A 23,652-nucleotide genomic window follows, 5' to 3' on the forward strand; every position below is an offset into this window, starting at 1 on the left:
CGCACTACGAGGAGGTGACGCGCATGCGTCGCGGCGCTGCGGCCACAAGTCGGCGTATGACGCCACAGGCGTGCCCTCCCACTATCTGTATGGGGAGAGTTAGCCATTGGCGATAAGGGAAACGATAAGTCGACCCCCCCCCCCCACACCCGACGCCAAGCGGCTGCGTTGTGACGTCATCGCGTCGGACGACAAGGCGAGGTGAGGTGAAGCGTGGCAGGGCGGGGCTGGCGTCAGTGTCGGGTATCGCGAGGGCTTGGCTCATTCTTCTGCGCGCGGCGGGGCAGAGCGGGCTGCGCGGCTCCTTGCTCGTCGTTACCGGCTTCCCGGGGTCGCTGGCCGGCCCTCCGGGTCCCTCACCCTCGCTGCCGCCCAGGATGTATCACAACAGCAGCCAGAAGCGGCACTGGACGTTCTCCAGCGAGGAGCAGCTGGGGCGCCTCCGGGCCGACGCCAACCGCAAGTTCAAGTGCAAAGTGGTGGCGAACGGGAAGGTTAGTGCGAGCCCCGGCCCCCTCGCCGCGACCCCCCAGGTCATCCGCCTCCTTCGGTGTTTGGAGCCCGAGGCCCACCGCACGTGCCCGCAGTGGCGAAGACCCAGAGCCTCAGCCGACTGTGTGACCCCGGGCGAGCCCTTTCCCGCTTGTCTGCCTCGGTTTCCCCATCTGAAAAGTGAAGATAACACTACTTTTCTCTCCCAGGGCTGTTGGGAGGATCAGATAAGACATCTGCACACTTTGCGGACCTTAAAGCGCTGTACAAATACAGGCTGTCTTTGGTTATTTTTGAGACCTAAGAGCCGGGAAGCATCTTACACTAGCCACAACCCCAGGCTTTACGTCATAGGAACCGAGGCCGTGAGAGGTTAAGTGACCGGCCCTGGGCCATAGAGCTTAGACTCAGGCCGAGGTTCGGGGGCAGTCTTTATTTGTGGAGGGTTGGGGATTTTTTTTAATTAATGGTTGTGGGTTTTACATTGGCAGTGGGTCAGTTCTATTCTAGCAGAACCCTGACTCGACATTGACACCTACTTTAGGTGTGGCCTGCGGGTTGGGGAATTGTGTAGTGTTTTCCTTCCATAGAACTAGATCTTGGGTTGCGACAGCCAAGGAATTCTTACTTTGTGACTACCAACTAGTGAAGATTTTTATACTTGGCTAGGTTGGTCTTAGGACAGCAGGAATCAATCCCCAAGTATTTATTAAGCGCTTAACCATGGCAAGCAGATGCTAGGTATTGGGGATACAAAAACAATTGAAACAGCCCACACATTCAAGTAGCTGACATCCTACCAGGGAAGACAGCAGATGCATATATAGGCAGGTACTAAAAGTAACAGGTAATCTTGACGGGAAGGCACACAGGACCTTGAGCTGAGTCTTTAAGAGAATTCAGGGTGCAGAGGTGAGAGGGGAAAGCTTTCCAGGCATGGAACAACAGCCAGCCTAAAGGCACGGAGATGAAACATATGTGTAAGAAACGGCAAGAGGACAACCAGTATGTCTGGACTGTGAAGTCTTGGTGGGGTGTAAGGTGTAATAAATTAAATCCTAGGATCTCCTTCCCTTCATGTCAAATGCATATAAAGAAGGTCACTATATTTCACTGTTACTCAAAAGAATTCCACTTCTCTAATTGGAAACTCTGTCCCCTTTCTGACTATAATTACCTATCATTCTACCTTTCATAAGCCTCACTCATTCAAAATCTATTATTTGCCTTCATTAAGCTCTCCAGTCCTTCAGTATTTTCTCAGGCCATTACCCTTGCACTGACAACCAGTAGTTAGCTTTTTTAACTCCACCTTGTCTTCTGCTGTAGAATGCATTGCGCACTTGTCCTTTTGCCATTCATCTCTGGATTCCCCTAATCATTTTACCTCTTCTGCTGCACCTCGAAAAGTGCTGACCTCAGCTGGAGGAAGACTTCACAACCTTTCTGGCTGGGTACCATTACAAATTCATGTTATCCAGCCTCAACTGAACCTTTTCTGCCCCAGGGCAGCCGTTTTAGTCTTCCCTAATTGATTCCTTTATTCTATTTCCCAGAGAAACTGAAAAAGTTGAAGCCATTTGACATCAACTCCCTCTTCTAAGGACATCCCCCACTCAGTCCGCCTTTCCGCTAGTCTCTGACAAAGAGGTGGCTTTTTGCCTAGACAAAGCCAACCTTTCTAATATGTGTGTCCTTGATCCCATTCCCTTCAGCAGATTGGCATCCTCAGTCATCCTTAACCCCCTTCCCCTTCTTCAGTCTCTCCTTATCTACTGCTTTCAAATATGCCTCCTTTAAAAAATTACTGGATCCTGCCATCACCTTAAGCTATTGTCTAGAATCCTGGGTTTTTCAGCCAAGCTCCTTGGAAAAGGTATCTGCATTCATTGTTTTCACACTATTGTGCCCTTTGTAATCTGACATCAAACTTCATCACTCAACTGAAACTTCTCCCTCCAGAATTGCTAATGATTTTATAATTGCCAAATCTGATGTGGTCTTTTCTTAGTCCTAATCCTCACCCTGCCTGTGTGCTGGATCTGGCATTGTTAACAGCCCTCTCCTCCTCGATAGTCTCTTCTATTCTCTCCTTGATCCCCCTCCCCCACCTCCAGACTTGAATTATCAATTGCTTATTGAACCATTTCAAGCTGGATTTCCTGGTAACATCTCAAACATGTCTAAAACTGAACTCATCATCTCTTCCTGTCCTTCCTTCTTCCACATTTCCCCGTTTCTCTGAAAGACACAGCTGTCTCCCAGGTTTGTAATCACTTTCCTTTACCCCATGTATCTAAGCAGTTGCCAAAGCTTGATGTTTCTACCAATACATCTCTTGCATCCAACCACTTCTCTCTACTCACACAACTACCATGTTAGGTTAGGCCCTCATTACCTATCACAAATGTTACCAAATAGATTGGGTAAGTGAGATAAAGGATTTGAAGATAACATTGAGGTTATGAACATGGTTGACTGAAAGGATGATAGGGCCCTTTGTAGAACTTGAAAGTTTGGCAGACGCCAGGAGGTTTTGGACATATTGTGTTTGAGGAAACTGTAAGACATCTAATTCAAAATGTCCAGTGGGCAGGTCATTCAGATATGGAGCTGAACTAAAACCTTGGGACTGGATATGTAGATCTGGTCATGTTCTGTGTAGATATGCATTGAAAGTGATGAGTGTAGTGGTTAGGACACTATAGACAGTTGTGTAAAATGAGAAGTTTGGATTCAGTGGCTTCTTTTTTTTTCATTTTATTTTTAATTTATGGAATAAAATAAGTATTTCCATAATGTAGTACAATAAAAGATGATTATACATGAAACTACAAATCTACTATGCACAACTTGCTGTTCCTTTCAAATATACAACAAAATTCTCCTTTATATTTTTTCCCCTACTCTAGAGATGGTTACCATTAGACACAATTAGGTATATATATGTAAAATTATTGTATACATACTTCTATTTATCAGTTCTTACTCTGGATGCAGATAGTGTCTTACTTCATATGTCCTTTATAGTTAATTTGGGTATTTATAATAGATAATTAATTCAGTGGCTTCTTAAGGTCCTTTGTAGCTGTAATCCTGAGTCTTATCCTATGACTCCATATCTAGTGTTCTTTCCACTGTACTACACTTTGCACTACATTCTCTTCTGCTTACTAGCAAAATTGGTGTTTGTTGTAAAGAGACATGGGTTAAGCATTGTGCTTCTATTTCATTGGCATGTGTGCAAAGTTTGATGTTGATCTTGGGGAAAAGAATGCTGGATGCTTTAATTGGCTGATTAACTTTTTTCTTGAAGGTTCTGGCAAATGATCCAGTCTTTCTTGAACCTCATGAAGAATTAATAATCTGCAAATATTATGAGAAAAGACTGTTAGATTTCTGCTCCATATTTAAGCCTACAATGCCAAGGTCTGTTGTGGTAAGTTTCGGGCAGGGTGGATGAAGAATAATGCTTAAAAACAAACTTAGGTCAAATCAGACAATTTCTAAACTCTGAACAATCCGAACTCAGTATTTTCTAAATCAATATTATATTCTTTGCTCAATATTTACACAAAATATCATTTCCACATATGTATATAATCAATGTTGATGTCATTCTTGTGCTCAGCTGTAACAGACAAGGTTATAGGTACCATACATTGATTTCAAACTCTTCATAAAACCTGAATTCTTCTTTTTCTCTCAGTATCAGAAGTTTCTTCCTGACCCAGACCATGTTTCTCATTCATCTTTGAAAGTTGTAATCCTCTGATACTGTCCTGTACTTAGCATGTGTTTATGGAAACCAGCCCCTGCCTATTTACAACTCAACCTGGTGGTGTTGTCCCTTCCTATAACAAGGAACTTCAGACTGTAGCTTTTTCCTGCCCTTCTCCCCTTTTCCTCTCCTCATGAAATTTTTTAAAATTACATTGTTTTTATTTTTTGTATCTTGTATTCTCCCTAATAGAATATAAGCTCTTTAAAACAGAAACTTTTATTTTTTAGCTTTTTCTTCATTACCTAACACAGTGTTTAGCATGTAGTAGGTGATTGATGCATGTTTGTTGATTGATTGATATATTTGTCCTTCTTAGTTAAGAGCCCCTAAATACTTACTTCTGAACAATGACTAGTCTAATAGGTTGAACCTAATAGAAAATAAAATGCCCTTCAAATGGAGAAACTTAGGTACATTGAAACCATGAAGCCCACTGAAAAAGACAGCATGCATATTATTTTATCTCTTTTACAAACAACGTGCTGTTTCTTCAGAACATACTAAATAAAAGTATTCACAAGTTCTGGTTCAAAGAAGTTTATGGAAGACTTTTTAGATATCCTGAGATCTAGATGTCTCTTTTGCCTTGAAAGCAGTAAATATTTTGCTAATATGCTATCCATTTGTACTCTTCTCATTACTGCCTCTGCATGTAAGTCAAGTAGTTAGAAGCATGCTACATGAATGATCTTGTTGAGGGATTGTGAATCCCTCAGATAGTAAGGACTTGAAGAGAGATTTGCCATATTTTTAGATTTGATTTTTTAGACCTGATACTAAAACTAACATCCTGCTACAGCATAAGATTTTGGAAAAGTGGAAATGACAGCACATGATCTTTCAAGCGTATAACTAGAATATATTCAATTTAGTAATTTACGGAATTTGAATTGAATAGTATCTCAAAATCTATCTAGTACTTGAAAAATAAGCCTCTCTACAACATCTGTAACAGGTGGTCATCCAGCCCTTGTTTGAAGGCTTCCAATCATCAGTGAGCCCAATACCTCCTAACTTATAGCTCATTCTAGTTTTGTATAGCTATGAGCATTAGGTAGTTTTCCTTATATCCAACTTAAATTTGACTCTGTGGTTTCAACAACATTACCATTAATTCTGTCTTTAAGAAGCATCTTCCAGTTTGGAGTTTTTCATGTTGCCTTTATGGTAACTTCTATTATTGTTGAGGATGAAGATGAGGATGATGATAGTTGACAAGCTGTTTTAAGTTTTGCAAAGCATTTTATGTACATTATCTCATTTGATCCCATTAGTTTTGAATAAACACCAATGAAAAGTTCATCTTAGTAGTATGCCTAGGGTTCAGAGGGTTTTTTTTACCCCCTTACAGCTATAAAATGACTGTAGCAGATGAGCTGACATATGAATATTGTTCAGTTAGTATTTACGAAAGAGTGACAGACAAGCAAACAAAAATAAATATATTTTTAGATTTTATGATGATTTAACCTATTCCTGGATTACTCTGTGTTATACATTTGGGGAGTTGGGAGTGATGGTGTTGTTCATTTGTTCAGTTGTGTCCAATTCTTTGTGAACCCATAGATTATAGCACACCAGTACTGTCCATGAGGCTTTCTTGGCAAAGATACTGAAGTGGTTTGCCATTTTCTTCTCCAGTGGATTAAGGCAAACAGAGGTTAAGTGACTTGCCCAGGGTCACACAGCTAGTAAGTATCTGAGGTCAAATTTGAACTCAGGTCTTGGCTGACTCTAGGCCCAGCCACTGAGCCATCTCATTAAAATAAATGAAACCACAAATGTATAGTAAGAATAAGAGGAAGGTTGTGAACTATTTAAATTAATGTTTTGTTTGGATTATATATTTTTAAAAGAGCCATTCATTGGCTATGGGATCTTTTGGTTATTCAGAAATTTTTGTCATTATGGCATTGCTTGCATTCCAAATAATTCCATTTGTACTGATCAAAACCTTAACTAATTTGTGATGTTTTATTAAAACTTAGTTGCATGACTGGCTATAATAAATATTTTCTTTAACTTAGGGTACAGCATGTATGTACTTGAAACGTTTTTACCTCAATAACTCAGTGATGGAATATCACCCTCGGATAATAATGTAAGTAATAAACATAGTACTTTAAAAATATTTTATTTGTCTAGTTGATTATTTAGGAAATTTTAGTTGATATCTAGTTGATAATTTAGGAACTTTTAGTTGATATCTAGTTGATAATTTAGGAAAAGTTTTTTTAATGTAAAACTCACTCATATAAGATTGAATATTCTAACCTGCCATATTTTTAAAAGTTTAAATGTGTGGAATTGCTTTTCCTTGTAGGCTCACTTGTGCATTTTTGGCATGCAAAGTAGATGAATTTAATGTGTCCAGCGTACAGTTTGTTGGAAATCTTCGGGAGAGCCCTCTTGGACAGGAAAAGGCACTTGAACAAATTTTGGAGTATGAACTGTTACTTATTCAGCAGCTTAATTTCCACCTTATTGTCCACAATCCTTACCGGCCATTTGAGGGTTTTCTCATTGACTTGAAGGTAAGTCTAATAATTCAGAAGTAAACTAATACAGTGTTCTGTTTATGGTATATCACTTAATATGAAAAGATATTATTTAAAATTACCTTTTAGTTAAAAGTATATAAGTATCAATGTCAATTAAGAGTTACTTGAGCTATTATATATAAATTAGAATCTCTTCAGTTTGGAATCCTTACAGTGGGTCTATTTTCAACCCCTTCTAAGTTTATGTATTTATTAAGAAATATTAGAAGAACGTTGTCATATTACAGCAAAGTTAACAAACAGCATTTAAAAGAAAGCCCTCTGTATTGTGTCATGTAGTGTAACTGTGCTATATCTGGACTTAACTACATTAAGGACCACAGTCTCTAACTTTTAGATAAACTAGATGATGATTTGGCTAATTACCATTTTGCTTCTTACGAATTGAACATCACCAGGAATGCACCTTTGAATTATTGCAGAGGAATTGGCAAAGGTCTTGATGGGTTCTGGGGGCAGTCTGACCCATCAAGCAGTAGCTCTCCTTAGGGCCTCAGCTGGCTGTCTTGAAACCTAAGAGAGATTTTTGATGCCCAAAATTTGATACTTTGATATGCAAAAATTTTGTTGCTTGCTCTGGTTTCGTGAGGTCAGCCAGTTTTAGTATTTACGTCAAAGGGTGTTTTGGAGTCATAGATTGAGCGTGATAGTTGTCAACATCTTCTGTGGATTTCCTAAAAGTTGTTTTTGTTGGCTTTTGGAGAGAATTGGCAAGTCTTCATCAACCCAAAATTAATTTCAGGTCACTCCTTCTTAGAGGCCACCCTTAAAATGATAGTAACATAGTCTCGTTCATGTGCTCACTTGTCCATGTTGGCAGAGTGGATAAAGGACTAGTCTTGGAGTCAGGAAGACACAGATTCGTATCTTGCATCTGATAATTATTCTTTGTGTGACCCTGAGCAAATGACGTCATCTCTCTGAACATCTTTTTTCCTCATCTAGAAAATGAGAATAATAATAGGGTTGTTTCTGAGGATCAAATGACGGAACTTATATAAGGTACTTTGCAAACCTTATTACGCTATATATACCTGAACTCTTGTATTTTATATGCTGTGGTACTCTTGTTGTCCATTGTATGAAACCGGGACACTTGCTGTAGAACAAAGAGAGCTGTGTCAGTACCTTTGGTGGTATTATCCTGCCTTCTCAGTGGCTTTTACCCATTCATTCCTTTTAATGTGATACAAAGGAAGGGTAGATGGAAGTAAAGGATCAATTATTTTGCATCTGCCTAGCATTTTCCCTAGTGGCCAGCATAACATCTACCTTTCAGAAGACATCCTCCTGAAAGTATACTATTCAGAAGAAGCCAATTTCTCAAATTATTCATCTGTCCTAAATAAAATATTTTACAAGTATTGCATGTTGGTCTTTTTTTCTGCCTTAGGGAATAATAGTGTAGGAAGCTGGCAAACTGCTAAAACATTTACAGACCTTAGTGATTTGTTCTTTGCCATTTTCTAATAGAACGTACAGTTTTACATGGGAAATTTATTAAATTGCTTATCATTATTAAGCACAAAAATAGTACTTCTTTAATAAGTATTTTCTTTTAATATGATTTAAAACAAACTATTTAATCCCTACTCTTTTCTTTTTAGACTCGTTATCCAGTACTAGAGAACCCAGAAGTTTTAAGGAAAACAGCTGATGACTTCCTTAATAGAATTGCTTTGACAGATGCTTACCTTTTGTATACACCTTCACAGATTGCTCTGACTACCATTCTATCCAGTGCCTCCAGAGCTGGAATTAACATGGAAAGGTATAATTTCATTTTATGTTTTAGGTACACCCTTTGTCATTTTATTACCACTGATTACCACTGAAACCCTGGTTTTTTTGTTTTTTTTGTTTTGTTTTGTTTTTTTAGTAAAGTGCTGTTTTAAAATTTATCAGTTCATGCCCCTGAGTTTAAGGGTTGATCTAATATAATTTTTTTAAAGTGGAAGAGACAATCAAGTGATTGAATCTTTTCCCAAAGTTCTCTAAAAATTAAAAAAAAATTCTTTGATCGAAGATAATTCATTCATATCTAAAAGTAGGTATCAACAATATGATTCTTCAAAGCCTTTCACAGCTCTGAATATATAGGAATTGTTTCACTCTATTATCTAGAGTTTTAGGAGAGGCATAGCATGTGTGAATGGTAACCACATGTAAATTGTATATTGACTGCTCGGTGGCACAGTGGATTTTGAGTTCTAGGCTTGAAAACTTGACTTCAAATCCAGCTTTAGACTCTTAATAACTGTATGATCCTAGGCAAGTCACTTAATCTCTGTGTGGCTCTACTTCCTTATATGTAAAATTAGGATAATAATAGTACCTATTTCCTTAGGATTGTTGTGAAGATGAAAAGAGATAATAATTGTAAAGTGCTAACACAATACCTGGAACATAGTAGGCACTTTATAAATGCTGGCTATTATTATTATTATTAAATTAATACCTTATTATTAACCTGAGGATAAAGTTTGAGCAAAACTGACCATGTATCAAGACATTTGCAGCATTCCACATTAGCATTCCCATACCTCTGCAAAGAAGGGAAGCAAATATATTTTCTTACTTCTTTTTCAAGGACAAATTCATTCATTCTAATTACACAGCATTCAGTGTCATGGTTTTTGTTTTTAATTTTTGGTGATTCTATTGACATTGCTATAATCATTGTGTATATTGTTTTCCTGGTTCTGCTTATTTTACAATTACCAGTTCATATGTCTTCCCATGCTGCTCTGAATTCTTATCCATCATTTCTTTTGGTAATATAGTATAAATTCTATTACATTCATGTTTTAGCCATTTCCCAATCAGTGGGCATCTGTTTTGTTTCCATTTCTTTGCCATTAGAGTAAATGCCTCTACGAATATTTTAGTATATTTGGGACCTTTATTTCTGTCTTTGACCTCCTTCAAGTATATGCGTACCAGTGGAATCTCTGGGTAAAAGCATATGGACATTTTAGTTCTTTCCTTCACCTAATTGTAATGGCTTTGCAAGATGGTTGGACTAGTTCATAGCTCCTCTAGCAGTATGTTAATGTGCCTGTCTTTTTGCAACCCTTCCAGCATTGACTATTTCCATCTTGTGTCATATTTGCTGGATATGAGACATCAGACCTCTGTGTTGTTTTAATTTACCTTTCTCTTATTGTCAGTGATATAAAACAGTACTACATATGGTTGTTAATAGTTTTCAATTCTTTTGAGAACTGTTCATATCCTTTGACCACTTATTCATTGAGGAAGGTTTCTTAGTCTTACATTTTTGTGTTAGCTCCCTATATATCTTAATCTTAAAAGATACTTGATGCAAAAGTTTTTTTCCCCCAATTAATAGCTTTTCCTTTTATCCTAGATATTTTGATTTTGTTTATGCAGCTTTTCCATTTTAAGTAATCAAAATTTTCTATTTTATCTTTTGTGATTACTTTTGACCTTTAATCAAGAACCCTTGCCATAACTGTTAGAGATACTTGATTTGGTTCTCTTAAATTTTTTATGGTGTGATCTTTAATATTTAGATCATATATTCATTTTGAACTTGCTGTGGTGTATGGTGTATGATATTGATCTTATGGTGCTTCTATAGGATATTATTCCATATTCCAAATAATTCATAAATTTGAGGAATATCTGAATGTTCAGTTCTGCTACGCAGTGCCATATGGAATTTGGAAGGAAAATACTGTTATAATCTTTTTTTAATGCCCAACAAAAGTATAGTAGAACTTTTAAATATTATTTAGTTTACAAAGTTTTTGGACCATAAATTAAGTAGCAGAAATGTTCTAGTTACTTTTCATCATTTCTTTCCTTTGTACTTTTTGTTGTGTTATCCTCCACCATGTGTTCATGATGCTGGTCCTTTCCTTCCTTCATTTTTTTTTTCTTCCATGTCATTATTTAGGTCTCCATTTATTCTTTGTTAGTCTCCTTTCTTGGGCTTTTTTGCTTACCTGTGTTTATGCTTTTATCTTTAAAAGCTACAATTTGATAATTTTTAAATAAAAAACACAATTGATGCATAATTGTAAAGCACTGGAAATTCTAATTAGCCTTCTATTCCTAAGCAGAAAAAAAATTAATTCTGAAATTGTTATGTAGGTATTTTTTATTACCTTCATATTGTTAACAAAGTATTATGCCTTTAAACTTGAATGTCAGGGTAAAACAATATCTCTGGCCAGTGACACGCATGATGTGTTTTGCATACATGCATACATATGTGTGTGTGTGTGTGTGTGTGTGTGTGTGTATGCACATATATAAATAGTAAGTTTTCATTGGGTAAATGAATGCTCTAAAGGAGGAGGAATATTAAAGAGGAAAAAGGGAAGGACAAAACCTAATATTCTTAGTATTCTACTTTTTTTCTTTGTTAAGATTTATAACATGTAAAAAATTATTTTAAACAATTGTGTAACAGGATATTAATTCATTTGGTAAAGTAGTAGATAGAGACCTAGGCTTGGTGTTAGGAAGATGTTGGTTCAAGTCTGGCTGCTGGTAAATATTGGTTATGTGGCCCTCGGCAAGTCACTTCTCTTTACTCCAGATAGCTTTCTAAGACTAGATATCATACAAGTTGCTAGTCTGCATTGGTGGAGAGAGTTTCCATACAAGTTATTTCCCCCACCCTGATGAAATGACAGTCTATTATCAGAAAATCTTTTGTCCATGATAGTCCTGGTGCATTTTATTTCTAGCTCTGATATTTTGGTTATTTTAAAAATGTTGCAGCCTTTTTTTTGGTTGTTGTTTTGCAAAAAACAGAAATTGATTTCTTATAGTTGCTACATATTTTTGAGAGATTAGGAGCTTTAGCAACATTAGTTTTCTGATATTTCAAATATCATAGCATAATTAAACTTAGGACAGAATAATGGTATACTTGCCCATCATGAGGAAGGTGACAGAAGATTTTGCCTCTCACGTGTTCATGTTCTATTCAATAATAATTGCAAATTACTAACAAAAAGATTAGTTTGTAATTTTTTTTTCCTTTATTTTAGTTATTTATCGGAAAGTCTTATGCTGAAAGAGAATCGAACCTGTTTGTCACAGTTATTAGAGACAATGAAATGTAAGTAAAGAAACTTTTTGTGGGAATACATGTTACAACATGGTATTTTCTATTAATCTTGACTGAACTACATTTTTCTTAAGGTGTTGTATACATATGTCCTACAAAATTACTTAAATTTGTAATTATCATATGCAGGCATAAAATATTTATTTGTGGCAAATAAAAGGCACATAAAAAGAAACACTTTCCATTGCAGATAATAAATATGGAATTCACTTCAGAGATTGTACGTGCTGAAAATACTATTGGGACAGCCTGTATAAGTTGTGTTCAAGATTAATTTATATATATAAATTCATAGAATCAAAATCTCAGAGATCAAAGGGATTTCCAGGGTTGATATATACTTGAACATGAGAGTCCCTTCTATAATATCCCAGTAAATAGACATTGAGCCCCTCTAAGGTGACAGAACTTGCTACTTCCCCAAGGTAGTTTATGCCATCTTTGGGTAACTGTAATTGTTAGGAAGTTTTATTACATTAAATCAAAATTTGCCTCTCTGGAACTTTAACCTATTGTTCCCATTTCTGCCATCTGGGGCCAAACAGAGTAAGTTTAATTCTTCTTCCACAAGATATCTCTTAAATTAATTTACAGATGGCATTAAGAGCAAGCTGCCATACTAACAGGCTCCAAAAAGATTTTGACATGTTAGAACATAGGACTGAATCTAATGTAATGAAATTAAGTTTAATAAATGTTATAAATGTTAATTCTTGTACTTGTGAAGTCAGTTTTTTGAACCCTGATACAGGATGTTCTCTGCTGTATTTTTGAAAAAGATATCTGAGGGGCTTTCCCAGTCAGCAATGTGATGTGGCAGCCATCAAAACCAACACTATCTTTGACTGTATTATAACAGGCCAAGCTTTCAGGAGCAAGGAGATAGGTCCTTTGTACTCTAGTCAAACCACATCTGGAGTGTTGTCTTCAGTACCTAATGGTACTGTAGTTTGGGAAAGACATTGATAAGCTAGAGAATTTCCAGAGAGGGAAGTCAGAATGTGGTGAAGGTCCTTGGGTCATTTGAGTATCTGTTGAAGGAGCTGGGCATGTGTAGCCTGGAGAAGAGAAAATCTGATGGCCTATGTTCAAGTACTTGAAAAGGCCGCCTTATGTTGTGTTAGACTCCAAGGGCCAGAACCAGGATCAGTGAGTGAAAATTGCAGGGAGGCAGATTCAGGATCAATGTCAGGAAAAATTTGCTAGAAATCAGAGCTGTCAAGGAGTGGAATGAGCTGCCTTGGGAGGTAGTGGGCATCCCTTCCCTGGAGGCCTTTAAGCAGAAGGTGGATGACCAGGTGTTAGGTTATTGTAGGTATTTTTCTTCAGATATTAGTTGGATTAGATGACTACTGCTACCCCTTCTAAAATTCTCTGATAAATACTTGAAGGCACCCATCATGTTTCTTTTTCCCAGACTTAACATTGGCATGAACTCTGCTATGAACAATATGCTTCCTAAAATTTGACCTCTGGAATCAAACACATACTCCAATTGGAATCTAAGTGGGGCAGCATATGAGTAGGACTATCTCTTCATTCTAAATACTTTGTCTCAATAAAGCATAATCATTCAGTAAGCAAGGCCCTATGATGTGCCAGGCAATGTGCTGGATACCTGGGTTACAGAGACAAAAATGAAACTGCCCCTGGCCAAATGGAGCTTATTATATTAAAATCTCATTAGTTTCTTGACTGCCATGTCACACTTCTCATTGATAATTGAACTTTCCATTCCCTGAAACCCCTAAGTCTTTTTTTAGAACTGCTCTCTAACGGTGCTTCCCTTATCTGTACTTGTGAAGTTGATTTTTTAAAAACTGAAATATAGGTGTTAACCTTTATAAAGCTCTGTAAAGTAGCATTTTATTAGTTTTGTCCTAGTGCTTTAGACTGACTAAATCTTTTAAATTTCTGTCATACACAATATCAACTGTCTCCTGGTTTTTATATCATCTACAAATTAATATGTATCTTCAGCCAAGTTACTGATAAACACCATAGAGTCAAGGATAGAGAGCCCTGAAACATTTCACCTGAGATTTTCTTACAGACTGCCATATACCCATCTGGGTTTGGTTATTCAGTGATTCCAGATCTGCCTAATTGTATTATTATCTAGACTACATTTTTCTACATTGCCCACAAAAGTAATATGAGAGACTTTGTGAAATGCTTCGCTGAAATCTGGGCAAAATAGGTCTATTAGGGAACAGAGAAGTCACTGAATTCAAATAGTTCTGTATTCCTTCCTTGTCCTAGTAATTTTTTTCATTTATAAAGAGGTTAGGAAAACCATTAAGAATGATTTTCAGAAGAAATAAGGCTGATTTTAGATCCTATTGTTTGTTGATCCCTCCACTAATAGGTCCTTAGAAGGGTAGCAGTTAGCCTGTCCATCAGTAGTCTCTTCATTGAGAGGGAGCCCTCTCTTCATACCTAAGAGTCCTTCTAAATCCATGAGAATGACTCAGGTTGGGAAAACAATTGGGGAAGGATAAGAAATAAAAAGCTTAGTTCTATATTCATCCGGTATTACTGAGGGCCTGCTATGCTCAAATACCTGTGTGAGGTACTTTGGGCATCTCAAGATGAATATGAGATAGTGTGAGTAGGAGGAGAGGAGTAATTGACCCCACCTGGAGTCATCAAACCTAGCTTCCAGTCCTAGTTCTGCTGCCTGAGAAACTGTTATAACCTTAGGTAAATTAGTTTCCCTCTCTAAACGCATTTCCCCACTAGGTAAGTTCCTGCTCTAAGAATATGAATGTTCAAAAATACTTATATTCAGTAAACTCAGAGTCAGCAAACATTTATTAAATGCTTACTGTGTACTGGGGATTGCTACAGGACCTGGAAGAGATAGAAAGTTTAGAAATAAGGAGCAGACCACATATCCTTGTGGAATGTCTAGTAGAGGTGAGACAGTTAGCTGTAATAGATAATATTATGTGCTGAGTGAATTGGAGAAATAGAAAAGTCCAAGGGGAACCAACAGTTAACAAACATCTAAGTGCCCTAGCATGTGGCACCAGATGTACAAAGAAAAAAGAAATAGTCCCTACTTTGGAGAAATTTATATGTCCTAATAAAGGGATATAACATACATGCAGGTGATTAATTCAAGATATTTTGAAGAGGGAATAAGTTATTAGTGCTTGTTCCTAGAAGGATCAAGAAAGGCATTTTCTAAGAATTCTAATGGGTAGAGATGCTGGAGTGCATTTCAGACAGGGGAAATCTCATTTGATTACACGGTGGTAGGAGATGTAATATCAAGGTGAGGGAACAGTGTAACTAGAATGTAAAGTGCCTAAAAGGGAATAATAAAGCTGTGAAGATAGAAGCTAGATTGTGGAAGACCTTAGATGTCCTAGAGCCAGGAGGGAGCTACTGAAGAACATTTTTGATCTGGTAGTAGTACGAGTCTAGTGGACAGTGAATAATGTAAATTTGTAGTGGACCCAGTTGACAACATTTACAAAACTTCCTTCAGCTTGGATGAGAGGGAAGCTGGTAAAAGTACTAGTAGCCAAGGAATAGGTGGTGGGGGTAGTGCATAATCTGACTAATTCTGGGATCAGATAAGGAGGAAAGGGAGGCTAGAATGTGGATAGACAGATCATAGTGATGATCGTGAATAAGTTTAGGAGCTTTGAAAATGGAGAGTGATAGAGAAAAGCAGTAGATTGTGATCAGCAAGGAGATTTTGAATTTAGGCATAAAGCTCAGAGGGTGATGGTCAGGTCTGTGCCCCAGTCCATGAGAGCTGAATAACAGCCCTTCCAAATTTCTCAGACATTGGACCAGATTAGCCTGATATAATATGGGGATTTTTGAAAGTCCTTAAATTTTTTGAGTTTGAAATTGGTTCAGAGTGAATCTTGGTATGTTATTGTTGGCATCTATAAAGCCATTTCTATCTCTAAGAATGTTATCTTATTAAGTTATAGATTTAATTTTCAATTTTATTATGTAAATCAAGTTACCAATTAATCTTTTTGTACCTTGTTTACTACTGACCTTGGTTGAGGTTGGAACTTTTACCAACAGATTGGTCAAGTTGAGTTGTAAGTCTTTAGTTGTACCACTAGAGGGTTCACTTTGAAAGTGAACTATGATTTTGATTCTATAGATTTAGGAATCATTGAATGAATTGTAAAATTGGAAAGGAGGTTGGATGATTAAACTGACATTTTCCTTTTAGAGAGGAGGGCAACAGAATGTTGTTGTTCTGAAATGTCTATATTTTCACCCCAGATATATTTTTAAAATGGAAACTAGGTATGAAACTTAAATACAGTATGTTCTTTGAAATAACATGTTTGTTTGAAAAAGAAGTTACATTGGGTCAAAACTAGTGTCCTCGGTAATGTTTGAATTCACATAGTGACTTAATTGAATGTTTTATTTGTTACATAAGTGGATGATAAACTAATTAAATCTATAGATATGTATAGTTGACTCTGGACTGGTATAGGCCCAAGGGTTCTCCCACGCAACAAATTCTTAAGGGGTTTATGTAATCACTTCCCCCCCCCCCAACTAGAGTCTATTTAGCAATACAAAAGAATTTGATTACCCACAAAGTTATTGCTGGAGTTATTTGCCTTTATTCTAAAATAATTTTTTTTTAAACTTAGAAATCACATAACTCCTGATAAAATTACTACCTATTAGTTAAAGGTATAGACAACATTCTTCTCAATCATTTTTCCAGTTACTTTCTTTGGGGAAAATAACCCTCTACCCCAGATTGTCATCTGTGTATAACATATATTACCATCCCAGGTTGCTGGACTATTTTCTATTCACAAAGATAGTAGTGCCTCATCCTCTCGGTAGAGTGTGTGCTTTGATTTCTTTTTCCGAATGTAGTAATAAGTTTGCATTGATCCTTTAACTCTTTTATTCATTCTATAAATCATTTCCAAAATAACCTGTTAGTATTAGGGGTGCAGTCTGTGGCAGTGAAACAGAATAGTAATTAACCCATGTAGTATTTAAACCCATAAACCTGAGATGAACTGGCCAGAGCATTAGGCACTTAATATTGTGTTATTATGCATCAGATTGTGCTAAAACATGAACCACAAAGCATAGGAATTGGGATTCTTTTTAAAGGTGGGAGAGACCTTAGATTAGAGATATATTTGTTCTGGATTTTCTCCGCTTCCCTTATTTTACAAATTAGCAACCTGAAATCCAGAAAAGTAACATGCCTAAGGCCACACAGCTAGTTAATGACAAAGAGGTGACAGAATTTAGATCTCCTGGTTCCTGCCCTTCCTGCACCTTGTGATCTTTGTGCGGTATCCTCTGTACCCCTTTACCTCTAGGGCTAGAAGACGAACATCAAAACCTATTGCATCTACCTTCAGGTATCTTTTGAGTAGTTCTCTAAGTGATTATTGAATAGAGCTGGAAAAGAACATCTTTGCTCAGCACAGGGGCTAAAGACAGGAAGCAGAAGTAGTTTTTGTATATTGGGACAAGAGCTTCATACTGAAGAAATGTCAACAGAAGATGTGATGAGTATTGGAGAGTGGGGCAAAGAGCATGGATTCTTCATAGCATTGCTTTCAGGGGATAGACTTGGACCCATAATTTAGCAAGAACTATAAAACAATACTAAATACAGTATATGTACATATTTATATCTGTGTATGTATAATATAAACAACTATAATTTAGTCTAAATTACACTTTAGTTATTTAACGATAGTTGCCATTTCCTGATTTGGGTTGATAAATGTAAGAATGTTATTTGCTGGGTTTTGGAACAGTGTAATGTTAAATTATTTCAGCTTTTGGTTTTGAAAGCATGAGATATTATTGAAACAGTCATTTTCTGTAAAAGATTATTCCTGTTTTTTCTCACTTTTGGCAGTGGGCTTTCTTGTGTTTAAGTTTAAATGCTTTTGTATCTCCATAGGCATGAAAACCTTAGTAAAGAAATATGAACCACCAAGGCCTGAGGAAGTTGCTGCCCTAAAGCAGAAACTAGAGAAGTGTCACAGTGCCGAACTTGCATTTAATATAAATGTGTAAGTCATTGTGAGAATGTTCATCAGGAGCACTGTCGTTTGAGTTCTACTTTACTTTTAGAATCAGTCATTTACATTTTTCGATTTAAGAGTAATATCACATATTACATTTTTTTTTTAAATTGGTAACGCATGGGACAGGGTATAACTATGTTTATAGTTTGTAGGTCTGCTTTAATCTTTTAATATTCACTAGAGGTTGTGATACAGGGCACTACTAGACATTACTGTGTTGGGAACGAAGGTGGGACAGTTGTACCAAAATGCAATTATTTCTTTTAGCTTTTCTGCCTAGAGGTAGTTTTGTGAAGAGGGAAATTCTGCAAAATTGTCTTTTGTGGAAAGATTGGGGAGATAATGGAGTGCCTGTTATTGATTTGGATGTTGACTTTTAAAGTGTGCTGTTAGTGCTTGATTTTCTTTCCACAATGAAAAATCTTTTCAAACATCACTTTGTCACTGTAGAAGAATGCCAGGTAAGTGTGGGTCATTGGTTTGGAACTGGGTTGTCATAATAAAACATGCAGAGACATTAACATTTCTGAAATATTTTAGGTGGAATTCCTAATTTACAGTAGAGATTAAGCTTTCAATCTAATTATACTTCTTTGTTGAATTTTAATCACTTAATTTGAAATTATTTGGGTTCTTGCTCACATTAGAGGTAATGAATATTTGCTGCATGGATAATTACTGATGGAAGCATTAGTGGAGTGAAAGGTAGAACTGATAACTTATCTCAGATCACTTATATGTGACTGACTTTTACTGACTTACTTTTCACTGTGTAGTTATGGATTGGTGCAAATTCATGATACATTAAAAGATTGGTGGATGGATATACACACACACATATCTGTACTTAAAACCAGAGTTATTAAAAATTCTCAATTCATCTCAGAAGTTTAAATTTGTAGCATATCTCTTCTGCTTTTTTAATGACAAGAAAAAAAAAATAGAAGGGATTGTGGAGAAATAGCACAACACCCCAGAAAAGTATTTGTAGAATTGAGTAGAACCTGTCCCTAATAGGTTTTGTAGTGGGCTCAAATAACTTTGCCCTTAGCTACTCTTATGTTAGTTATCTTAGCCTGTAGAATTGAATTGATTGTCCTCCAAAGCACCTAATCGGTAATACACATTTTTTTTCATTTTTATCCGCCAAGCCTTATTTTTTGTGCTTTTGGAAAGATTGTACATTTTACTCATAGAACACATTGAGATAAGACATATATGTAATTTTGTTATCTTACTGAAACATAATTTATGAGTATTTTTCTTTTAATTCAGAAAGAAGAGGAAAGGTTATGAAGATGATGAGTATGTCTCAAAGAAATCTAAGCTGGAAGAGGTTAGTATTTTTAAAATATTTAATATTTAATTTGATTTAGTTTAGTATTAATTTAGTTTAATATTTTTAAAATACTATTTTAAAAAATAGTTATTCTCATTATATAATACAACTCTGTTCATGCTCTGTAGTTTTGGGCAAGGCCCAAATAGCAGATTACAAGCAAATAGGGAAAGATATATGTACTTATTTAAACATCTTTATTTCAAATATTGTTTTATTTAATGAACAACCCAACCACCCTCTCCCCTGAAACAAAAAAAAGGAGAGGACATTTCTGTATACAAAGTAGAACAGGAAAAGTGGGTTATATGTGAAAAATATGTATGTACAATTTGCTTTTTTATAAAAGCACATAAGAAATTTGGCATGTTACTATCAAAGTTGTCCTGCTTGTCTCCTTCCTTGGGAACACCCAGCACTTCTCTTCATTTAAAAAATGCTTCATTGACTGCCTTTTTAATTACACTCAAATTCCTCCTTACCTCCGTAAAAAGACAAAAATAGTCTGTGGAACAAATAAGCATGGGCAAACAAAACAAATTCATACATCTACCATGTCCCCTCCAAAAAAATATGTCTTATACTGCATTTTTAGTTTGTTATCTCTGTCACAATGTGCTTTTTTTTTTTTTTTGAGCATTTTTTTTTCTCACTTTTTCTTCTAAGTCTCCTCGCATGTATTCATGTCATGCTCCTGCAGGATAAGGATCTTGGCCTCAGTTACACATGATCTGAAGAAACTGCCTAGGATTGATTTAAAAAAAATTGTATTAAGCACAGCTGATAACTGTGCTGTCTGTTTTTCTGCTTAGTAGGTATTTGTTATTGTTGTGAAAAGCAGCATGACTGGCCCAGTGGTTAGAGAGCTGGCCTTGGAGTCAGGAAGATCAAGGTTCAAGTCCCTCCTCTGAGCTATATTTGACTGGGCAAGTCACGTAATTTTTCTTGCAGTGTTGTGGGCAACTCTTTTAAGACCATCAGTTGTACAGCAGCTGCTTATACAGCTCCCTATACTTATGAAATCACAGGTCCAGTACCAAAAAATTGTGTGCCAGTGAGTTTGATGATTTTTTTTATCTGAACCTATAATTTAATTAGTATAGGAACTTCCCCTACAAATGCAGATCAGGACTTTTTCAGCAACTTCAAATTTTGGAGTTGCTGAGACACTTAAAGGTTAAGTGACTTGCCTAGGATCACACAGCTACTAAGTATCTGAGGCTGGTGCTCTTCTTCCTGACTCCAGGTCCAATACTTAATCCTATCTACCATGTCCCATAGCTGCTTCGTAATAAATTGTAGTAGTTCATTTTTAAAACCATTAAGTACCTCTTATATGTAAGAGACTATAGTAAAAGCTGGCACTGCAGAGATAAGTAAATGTAATAGGTGAAGAAAACTCTGTTCTTAAGGAGCTTATAATCGGATGGGTTGGAAGAAGCGTGTTTGAGGCATACTATTAAGGTAGGAATAACAAATTATTATTATTATTAATTATCAATGAATTATTAATAATAAATCAGTAAATTATCAATAAATTATTAATTATCAAGAAGTTAGATGTGGGATGGGATGTGAGCCAGAGGAGAGACTGGGCTTAGGAAGAATTGGCAAGATGATGGTGTCATTAATAGGAAAATTATGGCAAAAGGCAAGTTTTTATGGGGAAAAGCTGAATTCAGTTTAAACATGCTGAATTTGAAGTATTAGCCAGTTTAAGGTACCTAACAAGGTAGATGGAGAAAAGAGACTGTAATTCTTTGGAGCATTTTGGAGTGGATAGATAGATCTGAGTGTGAAATGCATAAAGGTAGCGATTAGAGCCTTGAGAACAGATAAAGTCATTAAGGAAAGGGTAGAGAGAAAGTCGTTGAGGACCCAGAACAAAACCCTAGGAAACACCTACATTTAATAGAGCAAGAGGAAAATAAGGATCCACCAAAGGAGAAGGAACAATAGTAATAGAGAAAGAAGAGCCATAGTAGTTAAGAAGGCCAAGAAGGAAGGCGTAATCAACATTGTCAGGATGCCAGGATAAAGGGGTGAGTGGGGGACCATTTGATCTAATAGGAGGTTCTTGGATTTTCTTACAAACCTAGGAGAAAGTATAAAGGGAGGCATTTGGGCAAAGAACAGAGGAGATAGAAACAAGTACTGTAGATCACCTGTGAAAAAATAGAAGAAAATTAGCAGAACTGACTCAGAGGTGTTATGTAATAGTGAAGGGACTTCAATTAGATAGATTTGTCCTGGAGTTTTCAAAAACTGAACAATTAATTTATTAACTTAATGATAATTTTATCCTTCAAAAGGGTGATGAAACCAAGAAGGGAGAGCTTTTCTTCTGGATCTGATTGTCAGTAACCATGGGAAATTGGTGAGGGAGGAAATGATGGGAACCTTGGAGGAAGTAACCACCACCTTGGAGTTTGTGGTAGAGGAAAGCCGAAAATGTTCTGAGTTGCATCCTACGTTTGGAGACAGCAGACCTTAGTTCTTTAGCATTTAGAAGAAGGATGTGTAGGAGCCCATAGTGTAAAGTTGTTTAGAGCAGCGCTTCTTAAACTGTGGGTCACCATCCTATATGGGGTCACAAAAAGTTTGGCAACCATAAAAGGTTTCTGAACATGCAATGACCAAAAAGTAACCAAAAATCAATGAATTTGGGGTGTTTTCTGGCAACACTTGCCCATTTTACATCATGCAATTTCACTGCAGCCTTGGTTCTAAACACCAAGCATGCCCATTTTTGCACTGCACACGCCCTCAGGCCACAAAACGCTAGCTTACCTGCCTAAAAGCTAAAAGAGGTCTTGACTGGAAAAAGTTTAAGAAGCCCTGCTTTACAGGAGGTAAGTACAGAAGGGATGAGAAGCTCTCAGGTATGAAATTCTGAGCGCACAGAGAGACACATTTCTACTAAGGAAGAAAAAAGGGGAGTTGTCTCAAGGGAACTATTCTGTATGCACAGGTAACTCAACAACCAATGTAGAATTAAAAGACAAGTACAGAAGGTAAGAAGAATTAAAAAAAAATGTGTCACCATTCTTTAAAAGTAGCATCAGGAGTTCTAAAGCTCAGATTAAGTTGAGGCTGCTTAAGAATACTAAGAACAACAAAAAGGGTTTGAAGTTTTTTTTAAGCTCTCAGGGAATGAGGAGCTTCAAATAAGAGATAGAACTGTAACTCAGTGGATGGGACGATAATGACAAAAATAGCTGTTCAATTCTTGTATTTTATTTGTTCAGAGATCATCATCTTTGAACTTTTGGGTAGGACAGTTATGGCTGATAGAGAATTGATACTCAAGGACAAGGCATATAAAGAGAGCACTCGGCTGTTTTCAGTGAATTCCAGTAACCTGCTTTAAATGAACTGCATCAAGGGGCTACTGAAAGAACTAGATTAAGCCACTGTTAGTTGTCTTTCAAAGACTGATAAACAAGAGAGATGTTGCAGGAATGACGAAAGTAAATGTCCCAATTTTTTACAAAAGGGAAAAGAATAGAATTTCCAAACTATAGGTCTCGACTGATTTCTGGACAAAATTCTACAGCATATTAAAAAGGTGGTTAGTTAACCATCTAGAAAAAGAAGTGATTGCAAAATTCCAACATAGCTTTGTCAAGAGCAAGTTATACCAACTTTTATTTCCTTTTTGGACAAGGTTACTTGTGGATCTAATTTATTTAGATTTTGTTTGCTAGTTTTTGATATTCTTGTGGAAAAGGTGGAGTTAACCAGTTAGAGTTTGTAGTTAGGTGGATTTGGAAAGTTGTTGAATGGTAGGAACCAGTCATTATTAATGGTTTAATGGGAACTTAACTGAGTTCTGGGATCTGTGCTTGGCCCTGTACCTATTTAACTGTCAGTGGCTTAGATTAAGGCTTAGACTAAATATCAGTTTGCAGATAACCTAAAGATGGTATAGAGACAGGCTAGAACATTGGGTGGAATTGAACAATGTGCTTTTTTTTCCTTTCAGGAAGAATGGACTGATGATGATCTTCTAGATTCCCTATAACTTTATGGGTGTTACCAAAAGTGTTAGGTTGGAACATTTAAAGTTAACTCCTGAGTTCTGAATTGTAAAGTTTACCACCTCCGCTGAGAGATAGGGTTTCTTTATCTTGGATCAAAAGTGTACAGTGAAAATAACTTCCATTAAACTTTTTCTATTTATACTTTTTCATTGCCTCTTTTTTTGGAATAGATGGGTTTTATATGAAGTGAAAATATTCCCAAAGTTCAAGCACATGGTATGGATAAGCTGACTATCTTCAATAATACTAAACTTAAGCAGTAGT

The 23,652-nt window shown here is 36.5% G+C and overlaps 1 protein-coding gene across 2 annotated transcripts; it reads left to right on the forward strand.

Annotated features, from left to right (window-relative positions):
• The first annotated feature begins 286 nt into the window (after window positions 1-286).
• On the forward strand, window positions 287-23,534 carry CCNH (cyclin H). Of its 2 annotated transcripts, none has more exons than XM_027864279.1 (9): window positions 287-494; window positions 3,809-3,931; window positions 6,304-6,377; window positions 6,600-6,810; window positions 8,445-8,608; window positions 11,865-11,935; window positions 17,880-17,991; window positions 19,282-19,342; window positions 22,317-23,534. In XM_027864279.1, the coding sequence occupies exons 1-9, from the start codon at window positions 378-380 to the stop codon at window positions 22,335-22,337; spliced, it is 954 nt and encodes a 317-aa protein (XP_027720080.1). In that variant the 5' UTR covers window positions 287-377; the 3' UTR covers window positions 22,338-23,534. The 2 variants fall into 2 exon arrangements, with proteins under 2 accessions (XP_027720080.1, XP_027720079.1); XM_027864278.1 differs by having other exon boundaries at window positions 23,331-23,534.
• The last annotated feature ends 118 nt before the right edge of the window (window positions 23,535-23,652 follow it).

This window comes from Vombatus ursinus, unplaced genomic scaffold (assembly GCF_900497805.2).
Source record: "Vombatus ursinus unplaced genomic scaffold, bare-nosed wombat genome assembly UNPS02014774.1, whole genome shotgun sequence".
NCBI lineage: Eukaryota > Metazoa > Chordata > Mammalia > Diprotodontia > Vombatidae > Vombatus > Vombatus ursinus.

Bases quoted from the DNA above. Each gene is read 5' to 3' on its own strand.
- CCNH (XM_027864278.1), top strand. From the start codon at position 378: ATGTATCACAACAGCAGCCAGAAGCGGCACTGGACGTTCTCCAGCGAG. The intron at 495-3,808 runs GTTAGTGCGAGC...TTTTTCTTGAAG, and splicing joins AAGTGGTGGCGAACGGGAAG to GTTCTGGCAAATGATCCAGT. The intron at 8,609-11,864 runs GTATAATTTCAT...CCTTTATTTTAG, and splicing joins GCTGGAATTAACATGGAAAG to TTATTTATCGGAAAGTCTTA.